Here is a 21,204-nt window from a genome sequence, read left to right as displayed (position 1 = left end):
TTTGAAACTACAGAGTATCTTCAGAATGGCATGTAGTTTTAGTATGTTTGCTTCCCATAAGTAAAAATATACTATGTGACTAGGGACCTTTGGGGAACAGATGTACTTTACTATTAGCCCAAGCATGCCTACCTTCACTTCATGTTGTAAAATCTTACATTTTCCTCTCAGGATAGAAGACCAGCAACTACTCAGATTCTTTACCTTTGGACTTCATTTTGGATAAATGGAATGGTTAAAGATTTTTAAGATTGATACATTTGTTATTTGTTAATATTTTAAATTATTAAATTAAATATTTAAAATATCATTTTTAAATGTTAACAGTACTATAAAGCATGTTTCTGAAATCTTAAATTATTCTTTTAACTCTTTGCATAATTTTTCTAGTTTTCCAGCATCCTATTTGGAATGTGGTAGCCATAGCTGTGCAAAGAACCACTCTTGCTGGGTGCAGGTAGCAGGATACTTTCCTGTTGTGATCTGGAAATGGTCTGCTGCTAGGTTTCTGCTTCTGTAGCCCAAGGTTGTATAAGCCGCGCATTCTCTTAGGAGCTCAGGATCTGTCGCTTCTATGTCATTATTCTGAAATATCATTCAGCATCTCAGCATTTTGGGTTGAATTTATTTTTATTTGTAAATCTACCTGGAAGTTTAATAATAGTTTCATTTGTTCTTCTGCTGTTTAAGTTGCAGTAGCCAGACTTTCAGATGCCCTCCTGCAGACTTACACTGATGGAAGTTTCTTGGTTATAGAACCTGAACATTATGATTTATGCATTCTCTGTTCATTAAGGCATGAGTAGGCACATACATACAGGTTTTCAGAACATATGTTTCTTACTCAGTAGGATATATTAGCCAATATGTGTATTAGATTTTCCTGCTTTTATCTAACTCATTCATGTTCTCTTGCACAAACACTCTTTGTTGTCTGGTTATATTCTCTAATTCTTCTTTCAAACACACCCTCAAAACTGACCTTTTCATTACTAGGGTTGACAGAGTATATACATAATCATCTTATGTCTTGTGGGAAGGTAATTCAACTCAAATACAATTCACAACTCAAGTTTAAGTTCCAAGTTTAATCTTGTCTGATTGAATTCCAAACCTCTTAACGTGGAGGATCTTTGGCCAGAATATTCCTATGGATCACCAACCATTAAATAGAAAAATACATAATTTGTATTTCTACTCATACTGTAATTGCTTCGTGTTATCCAAAGACTGGTCCTATAAAAAAGCGTACCTCAGAGAACAGATGCTATAAAAATACAAAACTGTCCAGCAAAACTACTTATTTTCTGAACAGGAATTGCAAAGTGAGCTGGAATGTCAAGGTCATTGGTCCTGATGAATGCAAGCATTGGAAACTTTAGAGAGCATTCCTCCATGAAGAACTGAACTCCATTTGAGTGCATGGAGTCAGGAATGCACGACCAGCCATCATGCTTAAGTTCTGCAGAGGAATTGCACACCGAGTATCCCTCCAGGAATAGATCCATGCCTATCTGGGCTGATGGAGAATACAAGTTCAGAAGTAGGACAGAATTTGGTATTTCCATACAGATCTGTGTGGATCCAGAGATCACTACCCTTGCACTAGTGGAAATCTAGCTTTCTTCTGATAGTGATTATATGTTATAATGAGACTCTGTGTTGCTAGTGTCTCATACATGGTCATTTCAGGTTTACCCATACCATCCTTTCATCTTTGTCAGCTTCCTGTTTTTGAAAATCTCATTCATGAGGAGTCTAAAATCAATCTTAATTTTCAGGAAAGGCTAAATCTTTATTGTTCTGACTGCAGTCATCACTTGGGCAAAAATTCTGCAATGTGCAGGTTACAGTCAAACAGTCAGCTGTCAATACATAGAGTAGGCCACAAACTTTCCCCGAATCTGCCTATTATTTGTACTTCAGTCATTAATGAGAAAACTAAATTAGTGAACTCTTTTTAATCATTTGTATTACTATCATATTAGTGGTGTATATAACTCAGTTGAATTAGAATGGAAGTCTGCTCACTGAGCAGTAGTAAAAGCTTTTTCCATGCATATGAACCTCATTACTTTTGCTGTGTGACATAGAGGATGCTTTTACAGATAATATTAGGCAATAAATTATAGTACAGCTATTTGCTAAAGAGTGCAATACTGTTTTCCAAGAATGGAATAGTGATGTCATTGAATTCAATAGCGAAATTCCCATTGGTTTTCACTGGAGCCAGGATTTAATTCCATTTCTTTCAGTTCTTAAATTCTGAGCAGTTCTGTTTTTCTTCTGATAGCAGGCTGACCACTGCTGATAATTTGCAGGTTAAATGCAGTCTATCATGTATTCCCCACAGTCTTTGTAACACCTGAGTAAACTTTATATGAAAGAAGCGTACAGTCATAATCTGTGATGGAGTCTTTTGCTTACCCTTACCCCTTAACTAAAATCCGGACAAGATTACAGTCAGTTACTGGAATTTAAATCTTTGATGGTTGAAGTCTGTGTTTCAAATACTTGTCGTTCTTATGTGAGGCTATAGCTTGATGACATCACTGTCTTCTGCTATCAGTCATCTGTATTTTATGTTAAAAATTCATCTCTCTGATTTGGCAATGTGATTAAACTGAGACCATTGTAAAGCTGCCTGTCTTGTATGTTGGATGAGAGATTACTGAAACCTTCTTCTAATGGACAGGATTTTCTTTTTATAATGTATGTATTTTACTAAAAGTACTGTCTTTGTAGCTTGATGGATACAGGGGTAGCTCAAAGGTATAGCTCTGAAGGTTATTTTCTAGTGAAAATCAAGAAAGATTAAATTTCACAGACCTTACCAAGTATTTAAGATCTTTTCATCTTCTTTTGTTGTTACACATTTTTGTTATGGATACTTTATGTGTTTGCTTAAATTTAAGTAAAGTGAAGATCTCAGTTGAAATTTAGCTGTCAATGTGTATAGAAAACTGTGTGCAAAAGTCTTTCCCAGATTGATACTTGAATGAACCTTACCAAAGATAGGGAGCAGAACATTTATTTCTGTTTGAGCTAGCTTTTACTTTAAGAGACTTGTGTCTTAGTGCAAAAAAAGCTTAATATGAAGTCTCACTGGGAAGACCATTTTCTCCCTTTCCAAACACGTCAAAGCTCACTGTTATGCCTTCTTTCATGTGACTCAGTCTGAGTGGAAGCTTCGCATTTTCTTCTTTTTTATTTTTTTTTCCCCTCCCTCTTAAAGTTCCCGTAAGGAGATGAAATCTGGCTTAGAGCAACCATCTGTTTCTCATTTGTTCCTAGAGAATTCCAGTTAATTGTTGTTCCTGGTTTGTATTGCCTCATAAGGTCAAAAAATTGTTCTTTTAATATGGGTTGAACCTTAATGAGTTACCTATTTACAGGAATTTGACTAGGAGTATATTTTCATACAGCTTGTAGGCTATATTGTGTACTCAATATAGCTTGAATAGGTTGTATTATCTCATGTTATTCCTCTGAAAGAAGTGATGGTTTACCAATTAGTCCTCTGTAGGTAGCACTATTTTGCACTAAACATTCCACCAGGAGTGTTGATTCTGTGACGGTCACTGTCATGGACCTTGATCAATCTGGAGTGAACAAATGTGTGGCTGATGTGGTCTGTAGTTCCCTCCCGTGAACCACGGTGAAGTAACTGAGGAACAAGAAAACCGGTTCCCAGTCCTTGTTTGCTGAATCTGATCTGCTCATTTGATTGATTGCTTGTTTGTTTGTAAAACTCTTTCACTTACTGTGGATTTTACTGGATAGATTGCCAATACACAGAGTGGTTTTGGGTCCAGCTGCCTTTCATTACTTGAATCTGTCAAAATAAATTGAAAGAGAAGATAACCTTGTGAAAATAATTACTTTCCATGGAAGGTGTCATGCTACTTCTGTGAGCAATAACATAACTTAAATTTCCAGGTGCTCTTGGAATTTTCTTAATATAGGTATCTACTGGATTAAAAATTCATTCCTTCTTTAGTTACTAAGTACACTGTCTTGTATAATACAATGATCCTTCCTTTCTTCCAGATTACAGAACAGGTCCATGTTTCACACAAGTTAACAACCAGATGTGTCAGGGCCAGCTAACTGGAATTGTTTGCACAAAAACCCTCTGTTGTGCAACCATTGGGCGTGCATGGGGTCACCCCTGTGAAATGTGCCCTGCTCAGCCTCAGCCGTGCCGTCGTGGTTTCATCCCTAATATTCGCACTGGAGCATGTCAAGGTAAGCCTTCTGGTTTAAATTGTGTTTGACTGTTGTGTTGCTGGTACGCATCTTGAAAACCTTGCATCTACTTAAAACAAAATCACTGTTTTCCTTGTGTGTGTTGTGCGTCTTTTGATAAAATATGGATATGCTTTGCTGCTTCCAGATTTTAGCTAGTGTACATACAGAACTAAACTCAAGGGCCTGGAAAAAATGAACGCCGATCAAGGATCCATAAATACAGGGCATGAAAGGGTCAGAATATCTGTTGAGCACAGCCATCAGATACTGTAGTAGAGCACCAATCAAGCAACTCGCTTATGTTGCTCTAGCCCTTAACTAATATATACTTCATTCATTCTACTGAAAAATTCACTATTTCTTATTACTGAGTTGGTTTCTTTCTGAAGTGGTTGGGAGTTATTATACAGACTTTTTTTTTTTTTTAATCCCATCATTTAGATAAAGCACATGGCGAACCTTCTGGATGCTCTGTTTCAGTTGTTTGTACAGGGCTAGAAACATGTATGAGTAAGGAAGGATTGCAGTCTTCTATGTTTAGATTCATAAAATGTATGAGAAAAGGGAAAGACTTTTTGCCTTATTCAATATCTCTCCATGATGTTAAGAAACTTGCTGCTTCTCCTTTCTATACTGCAATCCACCTATCCTGAAAGATAGATGTCTGTTCTGCTGATTGGCTAAATTTCAGAACAAGGTGCATAACGATTGCAGTAACAGAGGATACTAGAACTCATGAAGGAGAATGTACTACTTGCCTGTTACAGGCTGGTGCACATGGTCAGTTTGCAGGCTGTGTTGTCTTAGAACCCTCCCAAGAAGCAATAGAAACCAAGTAGGTGCTGCAGTCAGACCCTATACTGCTATCTGCCCCTTCAAGGAATAAGATTCAGAGTCTGAGGTACAACAGTCTGTTGTTGTGTTGATGAGTGTGCACACTCTACCTTGTTTGAGCAAGAGGGCATCTAGTGCCAGACTGTTTTGTAGTGTCATCTTGGAGGTGGCTTGCTGTTGTGTGTTGACCAACATCTGATGCTGTTCACCAGACATCCAGGTTGGATGAGGGTATCTCTGATGATAATGTTAGCCTTAATGTTGCTATCTGGAATAAACCAGTTACAGATTTCAGCCATTGACCCTCACTCATTTCTTCCCAAGTAAGTATTTCTCACTTCACCTGATTGTTATGCCCAGTTAAGGGGTGCAACATACGGAACATCCATTTCCTAGGGCAAAATAGAATGGTACCTAGGGTGTAGATGGCTGGCATTTTCCCAGCTTTCATTTTTCCACCAGTTAAAGTTGGAATAGGCATATTCATCACTACACAGATGTACCATATGCAGGGGTATCCGTACCGCTATGGAACCATTCTTTTCTCACATGAATAAAGCTTGATGTGTAGTATAAAACCCCAGGACCCACTTCTCTTGAGGTGAGTCAATGACTTTAAACTCTTGGACATTAGAGTAATTCACTGTGTGTGCCCACTTATTTAGATTTCATTTTCCTCCTAGGTGGTTGTACCAGGAAACATCTTGCTTTTGAAACCAAGGAATTTGAAATGAGTGTGGGAGTTGCTGTTTTACTGCTTCTTAATTGAACCAATCAGTGTCTCAGAGAGTACCATTGCATGTTTTGCCTGGGTCTGTCATGTCACAATCTCACATTATATAGGAAACAGAGATTTTAGGCTTTGATGTATTAAAGTGAGTTAAATTAAATCCACTGCTTGGGGTGGTCCAGTCCCAAGTATGGGTGGTGTTGGTGGTCGTCCAGACATCTACCCCTTCCAGACAGCTTTCACTGTCATTTAGGCTCAAGCACATGGCACGTGAAGCTAGAGGAATACAACACACCTGGACACCTTCAGTGGTACTGAAGGAAACTCCTCTTTTGGAAATGTTTGCTATTAATTCTGGTATGTCAGTGCCTGAGCCATAAAAGTGTAAAGGCAAGCTCTCAGCTGATGCTGACATGGCAATACAAGGCAGAAAATGAACCATTATTAATGGCCACATCTCGTGCAAAATCTGTTACCGTTTGTAAGACTACATTACTTTTAAGGCATCCCTGAATGGAAGCATCTGTCTGTGAGGCTGCACTAATGACTCTCAGGAAAAAGAGGCCAAGCCACTTCATATTGGCATGGTTTGGGAGCCTGTGACGCCACTCAAAATGCAACTGTTTGGCCACGTCCTACCAGCAGCAACTGGGCACCAAGCCCTTCCAGAACAGAGCCTGGTCTAGCCCACCTCTGGTGTAATGTCACTTGCTGTGTGCATCTTAGAGGCATGGTGCTGCACAGTGAACAGTTGCACCAAAAATTCAGAAAACCTACACAAACCCATACTGACCTCTTCACTCCCTCCAGTACTGGCAGTGGGGTCTCAACAAAATACAAGGACCATGTACCATACAAGTGAACCAAATTATGCCGTTCTGAGTTGTAAATTGACCCATGACATTCCTGCAGAACAGAAAACTGCCTCAGTGGGGAAGGGCCAGACTGTTACCCCTGGATCCACTTGTGGGGAGCTTTTAGGGTCTTGCTGTCAGGAGTCTGAATGATCCAGACATTATTATGCATGCTGAAAAGGAGGCCTTGTTTAAGCCCCTTGGTGGGGTGGTTAAAAGGTACTCCTTGCCCAGTCTGCAGGTCTCAAGGTACTCCCAGGGGAGTTGACAGGTTCAACAAGGGCAGTCCAGGTGGAAAAAAAGGAGTGGTCTTAACTATGTGCCAGTCAGGTCTCCCATCTGGCCCCTGACTTACCTCATGTTTGATAACGGGGAAGACTCCTTGTGTGGTATGATCACCATCATATGGCCAGTCACCTGGCTCCTCATCGAGGTCGTTCCAGATGTCCCCATCCCAGTGCTCCGGATGTCATATTAGGGCCTGCACTTCAAGGGCATACCTAGTCCTGCCCTTTTTTCCAATTTAGCACTGACTATCTGTACTGCTTTATCTTATAATCTCTTCCCATTTTCTCTGTTTCTGTAAAGTTAGACCTTGCATCATCAGCTGCATCGCTTGCCTTTGCACCTTCTCTTGTAACCTAGCAGTGCCACTGTGCTGCTGCTGGGCAGAAGGGAAGGTCAGACCCAGCAGAAGGGAGGTTGGACCCCAGCCAAAGTACAGCCCCTCCATCTGGGTCACCTACCCTCAGAGCATTGCAGAGTAAGGTTAGTATTTGGGCTGATATCAGATGCTGTAAATCAACACAGTTCTTTGAGTTCTGATTATGATCTGTGTAGAGAAATAAATTAACAGAGCAAAATCCTTTCTGATCAATCAATCCCAAGTCAATCTGCGGATAAACAAAGGTTCAAATAATTTTGGGTGACAGATTTTTTTTTTTGTTTTGTTTGTTTTCAGATTTCAGAAAGTATATACATACTATTCTGTCTGTGTGTATCCATATCTTACAGCTTCCAAAATCTATGTGAAACAGCACAGCTGGGATACTGCAGGCATTGCATGCATAAGCAGATCTCTGTGGCAGAGTTCTTAACAAAGTGATAAAGTTGATTAGAATGATCTCTATTTTTTTTGTGTAGGTGATGCCCTGTAGTGCTGGGGAACTTTCTACTTTAACTCCCTATTTACAAACTAAGAAGCAGCATACAGTAGCAGGATTTATTTGCGTGTATGCATGTGTTAGCAAGAATTTCTGTTAGGTAATTCACAATAGGGGCTTTGACACTGTCTCCCATAAGATGTTGAAGTACAGGCTGGATGAGCAGACAGTGTGGAAAGCCTGCTGAATGGCCGGGCCCAGAGGGTGATAATCAGCAGCGCAAAGTCTAGTTGGAGGCCAGTGACTAGCACTGTACTCCAGGGGTCAATACTGGATCCAGTCCTGTTTAGCATCTTCATTAATGAGTGGATGATGGGGCAGAGGATACCCTCAGCAGGTTTGCAGATGACACCAAACTGGGAGGAGTGACTGATAGGCCAGAGGGTCATGTTGGCATCCAGAGGGACCTTGACAGGCTGGAGAAATGGGCTGATAGGAACCTCATGAAGTTCAGCAAGGAGACATGCAGAGTCCTGCCCCTGGAGAAGAACAGCCCCAGGCACCAGCATTGCTGAGTGCTGGTCTTGAAAGCAGTGTTGCAGAAAAGGATCTGGGGGTCCTGGTGGACACCAAGTTGAACATGAGCCAGCAGTATGCCTCTGCAGCAAAGCAAGTGAATGCTATCTTGGGCTGTGGAAGAAAAAGTATTGCTAGCAGGTCAAGCATGGTGATCCTTTCCCTTTATTCAGCACTGGTAAGGACATACTTGGGAGCACTGCATTGAGTTCCAGAGAGACAGAGAGATATGAAGCTACTGGAGAGAGTCCAGTGAAGGGCCACAAAGATGATGAAGGGACTGGAGCGTCTCTCCTCTGAGGAAAGGCTGCGTGAGCTAGAACTCTTCGCCTGGAGAAGAGAAGGGGGGATCTTATCAGTATATACAAATGCCTGAAAGAAGGGTGCAAAGAGGACAGAGCCAGGCTCTTCCTAAGTGGTGCCCAGTGACAGGACAGGAGGCAATGGGGTCAAAGTGAAACATAGGAAAATCCTCCTCAGCAGGAAAAATTTTCTTACTGTCAGGGTAGCCAAGCACTGGCACAGGTTGCCCAGAGAAGTTGTGGAGTCTCCATCCTTGGAGACATTCAGAAGCCAGCTGGACATGATCCTTGGCAACCTGCTGTAGGTGTCCCTGCTGGACCAGGGTGGTTGGGTCAGACGACCTCCAGAGGCCCTTCCAACCTCAGCCAGTCTGTGATTCTGTGAAAAACATCCTGATTCAGGCACCTTCTGTTGCTCATGGTGTTGTAAAAGTTTTCAGGAAAGTTACTCTTTTACTGCTTCAAAAGAGACTAGATAATGTCCTCTTTTTCTCAGTTTTATTTCCCTTCTCTTTCAGTCTTCTCCACGGATCCATATATTGTAACATTCTTAGTGCTGCTTTCCCCTACACTACATCATAGCTCAGTGACTTAAAATTCCACAAATCTAACAAAGTCAGTTGTTTGGCTGGATTTCTACTTCAGGTCTCCTCCATAAGAGTTCTTGGTAAGAGTCCTCTATGAATTTGAACTGAAAAATTGAGAGAAGATCAAGATGTCATAAGATTTTTAATTCTTAGAAATTAAAACTTGATGAAACATATTTTTTGATTTTTCTTTCAATTTTCATTCACACAGTGGTATGGTTGACCTGAAACTACAACTGAAGCTATTGGCTCAAATTCACTGCTATGGAACTCCTCACAGCATTATCTTATCAAAGGCATCTATTTATTTAAAATACTTAGATTAGCTTTAAGCAACAATAAATCACTTCATTTTTCTTCATTTCAAATATTTGCTTTCCTGTTTTTCTGTGCTTACACTACTTAAAGCATCTAAATTATACTAAAGAGAAATATTTGGTTGCACCTTTCCCTATATGTCAGAAATAGACCTGTCTGTGTAGAACAGCTTATGTTTTACTGTTCATCTTGAAGTGATTAGTATGTTTTAGACATTCTTTTCATAACAACGTCGTGAACAGAAACAGCATACTGAAGGCATGCACATTGGTTACAGTCCCCAAGTCAAACTCCTTTGTATGTTGAAGATGTTTGCCAGATATAACGAATTCTTAAAATTTCTCTGCCAAACTGATCCTGGCATAGCTTCTGGGGCTTCATTTAAATTATACGAGAGATCAGTAGAGCTTTTTAGCACCCGTGCCCACAATACTGTGTTTTCTTTTTCTGCCAGCTTATTCTGTGTGGCAGATATTTTTAAGCTATGCAGTTCATTGCTGAATTCCACTGGGAAGCATAGAAACAATGTGGTAGTCTTTGTGTGATGGATGAACAAAGGAAGTTTAAACAGCCATCATTTTTGCTACATTTTTGGCATATTATTATCTTATAGGAAGATCTGATCTGATTTATGTCAGCAGCAGTTGGCATGCGATGCTACACGATGATGGTAAGGCACAAACAGATGAAGAAGAGTTAGGTTTTTGGTGTGGAAAAGATGAGACGAAGAATTTCTTTGTTCCACAAAATCACTGCCTTTACTTCCAACAGTTGAGATAGTGCCTTTTAAGCTCTGAGTACTAGTAATTCCTCCTGATCTAAGTTCTGTGGTGTTTGGCAGGTTGCTAGCATGTTGTCTACTCTGTCCTGAATTATCAGACCACTCTGCTGAAGGGACTGGATGTAGCACTTGACACTGTGGAGACGCTGTTTACCTTTCCAAATTCAACATTAGGGTATATAGTCTGTAGAAATAAGCTACACGATTTTGCTACATTTAGGTGTGAGAATTTTAGAAAAAAGCAATAGAGCAGTGTTGTTCACAGGGGGTCAAAAAAAACTCCAGCTGGTTAAAGTAGCAACTCTAGGAAGGGAGCCAAGGGGTATGTTGAACAAATTGGAACTGAGGTTCTTGTTACTACACTGCAACACTGCAAGGAAATATAATCAACTCTTAAAACTTCTGTGTCAAACTCATCCTGGCAGAGAAAGGTGAATGGAGAATTTAATCCAAGTAGAAGGAGTGAAGGGGTGTAGATCTGTGAGTTGTGCGTAGACAGAAACTGCAATAATGACAGCAGGTATGACTGCAGCGAGGAAAACTGTGAAGAAAAAAAAGGGATCAAGATGGAGCTCTGTGGGAGGTGCTACAAAAATTTTAACAAGAGCAGAGTATTAACAGTTCAGGAAACAGTTGTCCAAATGTGATAACTCCTATCTGAGGAGTCTTCACTTCATGAAATAGAAGGGTCAGATGAGACTGGCATTAAATATTTTCTCTGAGGGTTTTAGAACCAAGTACAGGATTCTGGCTAATGTTTTTCAATGCTTTTCTTTTGGCTGATGACATCAGATTTACAGAGACTTTTATTAAAGAAACACAAAACCTCTTGGTCCTGAGTAAAGCTGTATCTTTGTCACATACCAGTTAGACCAGACTCACTCAGTGCATAGTTGTGAAGTGAATGCTTACATCAGCAGATGGCCTAGTTCAGGAGTTGATACGAACAAGTTGAAATCAGTAGAATAGGTCATAATTTCAATATGTGTTAGATGTCAGAGTGTGATGAGGTTTAACTACTGAGTATGAAGTTGTTCCTACCCTTCACAGGATGTGCATGTTGCAATTTTAGTGTATCTTAAATGGTTCTTTAACATCTTTTCAGGATTAATTATATTCTCTTAGTAATGTGCTTGTATAGAAGATTATGATAGTATTGTTATTTCATTGTTACCATGAACAGCTTTAAAAAAATTAGAGAAGCAAAACCAATCAAAATTTGAATCGTTTGGTTTTGTGGAGTTTTTTTTCCCCCAACAGTTTCTATTCAGTCATTGCTTAAACAGAAATTGTAGCTGTTCAGACATCCCTCTTCCCAAGAATTCAGGCAGCAGGAACTTAAATGTTCCACTTGAAAGTACTTTATTGCCATTGCTACACAGCCTTAGGAATAGCATAATGACAGAAATTCTGTGGACATTTTCTCAGTTCCTCCCTGCATTCCTCAACAGTCCATTTCTCAGCTACACCCTTTCCCTTCAGACAGTTAATTTTTTGCACTAAGAAGAGAAAAATAGTCCTGTCTGAATAGCTTCTGAAAATATGAAAGTTGTTCTTTCTGCTACCATTGCTGACATTGTTAAGTATATATAGCCATTACAGAAGATAATATCCCAAAAAATCTATTGTACAGTAGGAATATACTACACTGTATATTAAAGGTACTGACATGGACTGGACAAAAGAGTGAAGATACATGAAGGTTCAAATTCACAATGAAGAGTGATAGATGATGATTTTTAGATAATACAGTGTTTGGAATTAATGTGTCTGGTTTACTGACAGTATTTAAACAGTGTCATCTAGGTTCCCGTCCTGCTGTCATGAAAATAAATATTAAAACGCACACACACACACAAAAAAAGCTTAATATTATTTCTGTTGTGTGTTTGCATTTGTAGTATTTCTGTTATCTAGGATGCAGAGGAAGAACCAAGAGTTTTCCATTGTATTGATGACGAGTTTACTTTTTAGTTCCCACATGTCAAATCCATTGCAAAGAAACTCCCTGTACATATTATAGGTAGAATTCAAAAGAAGATTTGTGTTTTGGTAATTGTTATTACTACCATTGTAAATAAAAAGTGCACTCTCCAAAATTAGTATACAAAATCTGAGAGGATTCATATTTCCTGAGCTTTCTGAGTTTTTTAAGAAACAGTTCACTTCTCAGAAAGGGAAGCTGAATTTGGCTGTGTTTTCAAAGGTACATGTTTAAAGTTAGCTGTGCAAATCCTGCAGGCATTTTGCAGAAAAAACTCTGCAAAAGCAAAGAGTCTTTTTTCACTTAACAGATATTATCAAGCCTTTGAACACATGGAAACATTCTGCCTAACCTGTAGCACATTAAATAACAGAACTGTATCTAAAGAGTTATTCACCTAATTTTCTGTTAATGGCAAAAAGTTTATTGTGTAATGTGCTTGGTTTAAAAGCATGAGTAAATGGATAATTAACAATACTAAAACTCCTATATGGCTTAGCCTGACTGTCAAAGATATAAAAAAGTAAATGAAAAATATGCTTCATTTCAAATTTGTTGTATTTTGAGAAGAAATATTATTACATCTTAAAATGTCATTTAGGAAGCAATTCATAAAATATGCCCTTTTAAGATAATACTTTTGTCCTTTCTGACTTTTCTCAGTTCCGAAACACTAATGATATATTAAAACAAACTTGGGTTTTCATCATACTGACCAAACATCAGGCTTGTAGTGTGTATGTATGTTTTTAAGCTAACACTGAAGTTGAATATGCTTACTCTCTTTACATTTAAATATGACTTAGAATAATTGACATATAAGATCTCACAAATTAATATTAGTATTAGCACAGAAAAGCAAGATAGCACATGTGATTCAAAGATTTGCACAATCTCACCTTTCTTAGTGATACCATTTCTGTTTTCTTCACTGGACAAGCACTGCACTGTGTTGCCTAATCAGGATTGGCTTTTCAGACTTTATCAGAGCTTAACATTCATTTGTCCTCTTAAAACCATAGGATTGGAATTGAAAGAAATGAATGGAATCAATAGATCTTAAAATTTTGTTAACTTCAAGGCTTCAGTAATACCTTTTCTGTTTCTGGGAAGTATTTATTTCCTGCTGCTACTGCCATTAATTTGCTATTACTTGACAGCTTTGATTTACAAAACTGTGAAGGATAAGCAGTGATTATTTTTAACTTCTGATCTCCTGACATAGTTGGCTTAATTTAAATAAGCCTTAATAAATGACACAAGGCACAGGCACACTGTGTGTGATGAATGCATTTTGGCCCAAGGGTCAAAAGACAAACACCATATTAGTTTTACTCAGAAGGGAGCTACTGGGTGCACTGGGAGTGAACAAATGATGGAACCCATATTCTGTCTAGATGTTGCTAAATCATGTCCAAATTCCTGAAAATACTGCAGAGACAGAAAGTTTGCTTTTCAGGTAAACTAGATTGCACCAAGCACTAGTTATTTAGAAAAAAAAAAAAAAGCGTGCAAAAAGTTTATGCGTCTGATAAAGTCCTTATTCCATTTACAGTCTGTTGCATTTCGACACGGTACTGTGCTGACTAAATCATCACAGATTGAGGAACTAAATGCAAACTTCTCCAGCAAGTGTATTTAAAACCAAGTCCAGTGGTTAAAAAAAAATTTTTTTATTTTAAATTGCCTACTTCCTTGACTATGACCAATTATACCTGCTTAAATGAAAAAGCAGGTGAAAACCTATATCATAGGTTTTATCTATAGCACAAACACCAGGAGTAACAAAAACTCAAAGTACTGTAATTCACAAACTCAGGTGGAATTCCAGTGTCTTGTAAATGCTTAGAAATATTGAACATCCTCCTGAAAAGGAGTACTGTATTCTACTATTAATATATTTGTCCCACTGTTTGTCTCATCGTTCTCTACATTCATAGTGTCAAAGAGCTGGTTGTGGAAGGGTAAAGGTATAGAGAAAGAAAACAAACATGAATGTGAAGAGGAAAGATGCTTTCTTCTGCATCTTAAATAAAGTTTACCAGCTGCTTCATTTAATAATGCGTACAAGCTAACAGGAAGACTGACTGAAAATGGGAAATAGGATAATGGTTAAAATTCATTGTTTATTTGGCACTAATGAAAAATCTGGTGAAGAAAAGATGAAAAATTTTTCCTAAATGCTTTAAAAATATAGTAATCTTAAATAGGTATTTTAATCATAATGGAGAAAGGAGTGAAATAAAATTGTGTGTTTTTTAAATAGGCAGTGTATTGCTTTAACTCTATAATTGAATTCCATAATTAATTGTAATCCAAGAAGAGAAAATAGCATGTAATTGACCTCTGCACAGAAGAAACTCTTTGGAAGCCATGTGGTTCCCTTTTCTACAACCTGCAAAGACCACTTTCCTTTATTTCTATTTCACAATGCAGAGAACTAACAAAATCAGTTGATTTTTTGCCTCTTCTGTGAAAGGGCAAACTTTGACAATGAAATCTCACAGAAGAGCTTCTGCAGATTTTGAAACAAAACTTCCAAGCCTTCTCTCCTCTATGAACGATGGGATGCATGTGAAATTTTGTTGTGAACGAATTAGTACAGTTGCATAATTCTAAACTCTGATAGCCATAGATTAACTGAACTTTTAAAAAGAGCTACTGAGAAGCTAAATACCCACATGTGTGTATCATGCACTAGTCTAGAGCCACTTCTCCCTTTGTGTACAAATAATTTCAGTCTGCTTTAGCACTGGTTATTTCATGGAGGCCTCTGTGATACTTGGTGTTACTTTAACTGCCCATTTTCACTTACACATTGAGTCGTGATAGTTTTGTATAAAAGCCTACACAAATACAGGATGTTTTATGTATAAACAAATGAGAGTAAGGAACAAAAAACCCAACACAATTTGAACTGGAAATAGCACATCATAAAATACAACAGGAAGTTACTGAAAGTAAGACATGAAGCAAAAATGGCAATATATTTTCTAAGAGCATTTATTTAACATTGACAGTCCAGCCTAAAGAAATCTATGAAATTCTAGCCTACTTACTACTTCAGTAAATAAAGTTATACACATCATTTGCCATATAACTTATCCTGGCTGAATAGCACCTATTTTCTATTAACTTGAGTAGTTTGACTTCTGTCTGGAAAGAATGTCCTGCAAGAATTATCATATCTAGTTAAGGTGAACAGGAAGGTAGTCTATATGTACAGGTAGAAATTCTTTCAAAATAAGGATCTGCATCTTGTAGTGGCCATATATAAGGAACAATCTGAGGTCATGGGATACCAACGGTGAAGTTGTACAAATTTGATTTAAGTACACTTCTTAAATATTTAAAGCTATGAAAGTCATAAGTCAACACATGTAACACATTTTGAGCTTATATGGAATTGAATACAACACACATGAAGGTCTGAGTCATGTTACTGCTATTATTGTCATATCTGATATTGGTGCTGAAGTGGAGAAACGTGCTGGGGTTTGCTGTGGCTATTTTTAAGAATAATTTCAGACTTGTCTGTCTTTCAGCAAAAGCCATGCTGAAAGTTTGTATCTTATATCAAGCACTCCTTCTTTTTTGTCTTTGTAGATGTTGATGAATGCCAGGCTATCCCTGGAGTCTGCCAAGGAGGAAACTGCATTAACACAGTAGGTTCATATGAGTGCAAGTGTCCTGCTGGTCACAAGCAGAATGAGGCAACTCAAAAATGTGATGGTAAGTGATGTTGTCAGAGAACGTACCTAAAAAGTGGTTAAGCATTTGACTGCTTTAGCAATGAATCATTCTGAATAGCTGCAGCATCTGATTTGAACAGATGCATTGTGCTTTTTGTTTCTTCTTACGTTTCTACTTTGCTGTTCATATTTTGCATATCTATTGTGTTTTTCTGTCTGACTCATCTGGGTAAAGACAGTGTTTATCCTGTTTCAAAATTTAGAACTATTGATAAAGAGCGCATGTGTGAGCAGTATATAACTGCAACTGAGTTATTAGGATTTGGTTTTCTCAAAAATGCCCAAAATATTCTAGTGCAGGTCGGTATTTTCAGCCTACTGACTACAGCGTGAAAAGCAAATGCGACAGTTTTGGTAATGGAGGTAAGAAATTACTGCTATGGACAGTTTGTGTTGAAGAGCCTGGATAAGTAAAAAATACATTAAAAATGTCCATTCTTTTTTGGATGAAAAATCAAATAGACCATGTTTAATAAGCATAGTTTAATAAACATAGACCATGTTTATTCACCAGAAATGTTGATACATTAGGAGCAGCAATTCTGTATAGTTTAATGCAATTGAAAATTGCTGAGTTTTTATGGGTTTGATGAAGATTTCACTGATTTGAGTGAATTTGCCATGCCTTCAAAAGAAATCAGAACTCTCAAACTTCGTCCCAACCAGTGAGTACCTTCATATTCAAGTTACACACATAAGAGATCTGCTGGTTTCAAGGCTTTGGCTTGTAGTTAGGCAGCTATTTAAGTATGTTACTAAATTACCTTATACTCAGTATTCAGTTACAAACAAATACATGGTATGTAGCCAATTTTGGAGGTTGTCTCAGAGGTTTCATTAGTTTTGCCTGTATACGATAGAGAATTCACAGAAAAATTAAGTAATACGGGCACTTTTAAAATCACATTTTATAAGTGAAAATGTCGCATCTGGTGGTGTTGCAAGTAATACCAAAGAGTAAGTAAAAAAAATATCTAAAGGTATTTTTCTCTGGTCCTGTCCTCCACTTCCTTCTGTTTTTTTATGTTGACTTTCAATTTCTGCTCGGTACACAAGTGCATTCCTGTTGTGAGTTCTTCTAGGGGAAACTTGCCTATATCTTGTTAAAACCTCCAAAGAAACAGTGTGCAAGAAATAGAGCTGCAACCTTAGAAATAGAGCTTTTCTTACCATGGGAGGAGAACTAGAAACTCCTCTCTCATACTAGAAATGTATGTGCCTGTACATGTGCACATGTATATCTACCTGACTGTATACAAGTGTGCTGATAGGTATCCAGCATACACACAGAGATTTAGGGCTCTGCAGGGAGCAGTCACAGTCACAGGGAAAGCAGGCCCATTTGAACCATTTTAGAAGTAAGGGAACACCAAGAGCCTTGCTGAGACATTGGGAAAAAGAATCTCTCCATACCTTGAAGACAATAGAAGAGTAGAAGAGTTGTAGAGCAACAGAACAGTATGGCACCATCTCCATAGCCTTCTTCAGGATTGAGGTAGAAACCAGAAGGCACCAAGTGGAGTGAGGAATCCTACAAAAGATGACTGAAAGGGAAATTTGTAATTATAGCCATTTCCCTTGGGAGAATTAAATCCAAGGCATTTCATCTACCTTGTGCTACAGTGGCAACTAGGTGATCTTTATGGTTCCTTCCAACCCAAATCATTCTCAGAGCAACCTGTGAGGAACAGGGCTAAGCATAAATTGGGCAGCACATCCTAGTTAAATCTTTTTTGTGGGAGACAGAATAGGAATGTAACTGTAAGCAAGTGGTAGTGGGATTTTTCTTGGCAGGGAAACGAACAGGAAGAAGTGGCTGAGTAAGGATTGAGGCCCTCAATTGAGGGTAGGCCCTCAATGAGGCATCAGCGTGTAAGAAGGAGAATTATAATTAGAAGACAAGGAAGAGGACAGGGTGCTTTGTTTTCCCTTCACAAGAGCCCTCCTTTGGTCTTGTCCACGCTGGAAAAAGTGGAAAGGAGGTAACTGAGACCATGTATACACTGCTTCTGCTGTTTTTAGAAAAGGACATCATGCTTACCAGGTGGTGACCCTTTACTTGGCTTCTTTCTCCTCACCACCTATGTGTAAAGAAGCCCAAAGGATGAAGCATCCCTTTCCATTCGTTGCTAACTGCAAAACCCCAGCTGCTATTGGAATTGCCTGCCACTTGATCACAGGCTCTTAAAATTATAGCTTCCTTTTTATTTCTTTATTGACTAGTAGTGGCAATGGGTGCAAGGACATTAGTAATAGATAAATGAGAACACAAAGTATGAAATGTATAGTAATGATCAACACTAATGGCTTTTTTCTGATAATTGACTAATAATTTGGAAAGGTACATTGGCAGATATCATTAACAGTTACATGCAGTTTATGACTAAGTTTATATAACAATGTCTGGCACTACTATCAGGTCAGACATGATGCTGTACTGATGTAGATATATAACTGGCACAGCAGAGCTGACTTTTATCCTACCAGCTCAGAGCACAGGTACCTATAGCCACTTTAAATATGACATACATCTTACATGATCAGTTTTGTTAGTATCTTAATGCTGTCATTAGCTTCTCCGCACTGCACTTCTGCAATGGCTACACAACATTTAGGAAGAGAATAAACGTCTACTGTTTGCAATTGTCTGCATAATTGGCTGGTTTTACCATAATTTTGTGTTATGTGGTATATCAAACAATAAGTACAGTTATCATGATTTCGAAAAGTTCTGGCAGTATAGTTTATCCTTCAGTAGAATTCAAGCTTAACTTTACTGAGCATTACAACATAAAGTACACAAAATTCAGAAAAAATTTATTGTAATTATGCCATTAAATGTAAACAACTATCAGAAAAAAAACTTGCAAATGTTGAATGTTTTCCAAAATGTGACTGTGATGCCTCACTTGAAAGACTGGATTTGAAAATGTTAGAACTATAATCATCTCATCATTTCAAAGCTGAATTAAAACCAGATGTAATTGCTAAACAAACACGTAGTGTATTTGATTGTGTAGGCAATGTATAGATTAGAAATAAATGCTTTGTTCTTACTCATCTTGGATTTGTGTTGTCAGTTGCAAGGTGTTTCATTGGAAGGCTTTTATTCAAATTAGTGTTCTTTGAATTACATCTGTTTATTTTGTCAGGAGTCTCAGCTTGAGCCTGTTTAGAACTTTTTATAGTGTTAAATGCAGTGATTAACGTTAGTAACTTTTACATCTTTTGATGAATAATTACTTATCCTTGTTCATCAGAAGCGCACTTGGTTTTTTGATTCTCTCAATCACGGTGTATTTCATATTATTCCATGAGACTTGTACGGCAGGAGTAAGGCAATAGTGCTTTTGCCCAAGCCAGCTGCTGAGGTGTTAGTCCTAAAAAAAGGCATTTCTAATGCGGTAAATACATAATCAGAGCAAAGACAGCATTTGGATATCTGTTATGATGGACTGCTGTCTCAGTTCAATAAATTAAGTCCTGTTCCGATGATGTCTGTAATCTGCCCATGTCAGTGCTCATACTTTACTGCTGTTAACCCTAGTAGAGCTCCATGTGAAGGAGACGTGATACCTCCTCTCAGGCAAGGATGCATTTAAAGTACATCAAATAGATGTTTTCATAGAGATCCAAAAAATGCGGGTTGTTTTGTATATGTTATGTTTCTGCCTGGCATCTCCACTCCAGATTTGATGCCAAAAGGAGAATTTATTCAGTGATAGGTTTCCTTCCTCCTGAAAACATTCTTTGCATTCTGCTTCTTTAACCTATCTAAAGCTTTGCTTTAATTGTTAAAAATGTTATTCATCAGTTCTCTCTGATAGTATCCACAGGAAAATATGAATGTATTTTTAACAAATATCTGCTGAAAAATCTGTGGTGTTTATGGGACCATGCATAATAGAAGTGAAACATCATCTGTAGTCTGAAATATTTTCTGTTTCATAGTTCAGTAATCAATGGCTTTTCATTTCCTGCTTTGTTGGCAGCTTACTGCAGAACAGGTCATATCTCCGGCTCTGTTTCTTCTGAGGCCTTGCCACTTCTGTCTGTGGCAGAAGTTAGGTACTAATTAGTCCCTGGTCACAGCTTCTGTGCTGGCTTCCCTAGCCACGTAATTCCCCACAAGGAATTATGCAGATAACAACCTGCAGTGCTCAGTTTGTACCATTTTTTGGGGGAAAAAAAATCAGTGAAACAGTTACTTGTTCATTTCCCCATGCTTCATAGCCAGGGTGGTAATGCAAAAATGATACTGGCCTAATGCCTACATTATTCCAAGAATGGAGCGGAGAATGAAAGCCAAGCCATAGTTATATTCAGGCTTTTTTTTTTTTTTAATAAAAGTTTTGAGGGTTCCTAATTCATAGGATAAAACTATAGCTAGTCCTTCAAGCAATTACACTTTCAATTAGTGGGACTGGTCATTTCAGTGAAGTTACATCATTTATCTATATGGATTGGGCCATTGGGAAGGATGTAAGGAATTGGTCTCCTATGTGTTAGAACCTCCCTATAGAGAAATTAATAGAAACTGCATTGTTTTAATGAAGTTTTTTTATTTAAAACATTATAAAAGTGATGTAGTATGGAGTATTCTGCTCACTCCTTTCCCTTCTTTAAGTATATCAGGTATTACTTTCTGACTAAAAAGGACAAAATCCAAGTTGGGAGTCAGTAACCAGGCAAGGCTCCAGTGTTCAGAGACAGAGGCTGGAATCCTACACTAACTATTCAGACCTTCTTTATTTAACAGCAAGTCCTCCACTTAAGAAGGAGGGATTTGAGATCCCTTGCTATATCCTTTGCCCTTAAACATCCAGGTGTATTTTGTGGATTAGGGTTTATTTTTCCTGTTGTTCCTCCTGGAAACAATAGCTATTGTTAGAATAAGTAGGAATGTTCATGGTGTGCTTTTTGTGCTATAATGGATTTTGCTAGAACTATTCTAAGCAATAATCATTGATTTTCTAGGCTATTTGCTTGCATTATATTCCTGTGTTTCTTTAAAAAAAAATCAATAAAAAGGCATATATTTGTCTTACTGGGTTTATCTTGAGCCTCAGATTACAGTTTACTGACAGTGCCCTTTCAGAAATTAATGGCAATTACATATCAGTAAAGAGTGT

General features: G+C 38.1%; 1 protein-coding gene across 1 annotated transcript in view; it reads left to right on the top strand.

The window, feature by feature from the left end:
• Positions 1-21,204, top strand: part of FBN2 (fibrillin 2) — a 175,620-nt gene that overhangs the window by 36,795 nt on the left and 117,621 nt on the right. The window contains exons 6-7 of the mRNA XM_074855232.1: positions 4,051-4,248; positions 15,927-16,052. Of these exons, the coding sequence (XP_074711333.1) occupies positions 4,051-4,248; positions 15,927-16,052 (324 nt within the window). The remainder of the gene's footprint in view (positions 1-4,050; positions 4,249-15,926; positions 16,053-21,204) is intronic.

The sequence above is a fragment of the Strix uralensis genome, chromosome Z, assembly GCF_047716275.1.
Source record: "Strix uralensis isolate ZFMK-TIS-50842 chromosome Z, bStrUra1, whole genome shotgun sequence".
In the NCBI taxonomy this organism is placed as follows: Eukaryota; Metazoa; Chordata; class Aves; order Strigiformes; family Strigidae; genus Strix; species Strix uralensis.
The sequence above is the reverse complement of the archived record's forward strand: the minus strand, read 5'-3'. Positions and strand labels throughout refer to the sequence as shown.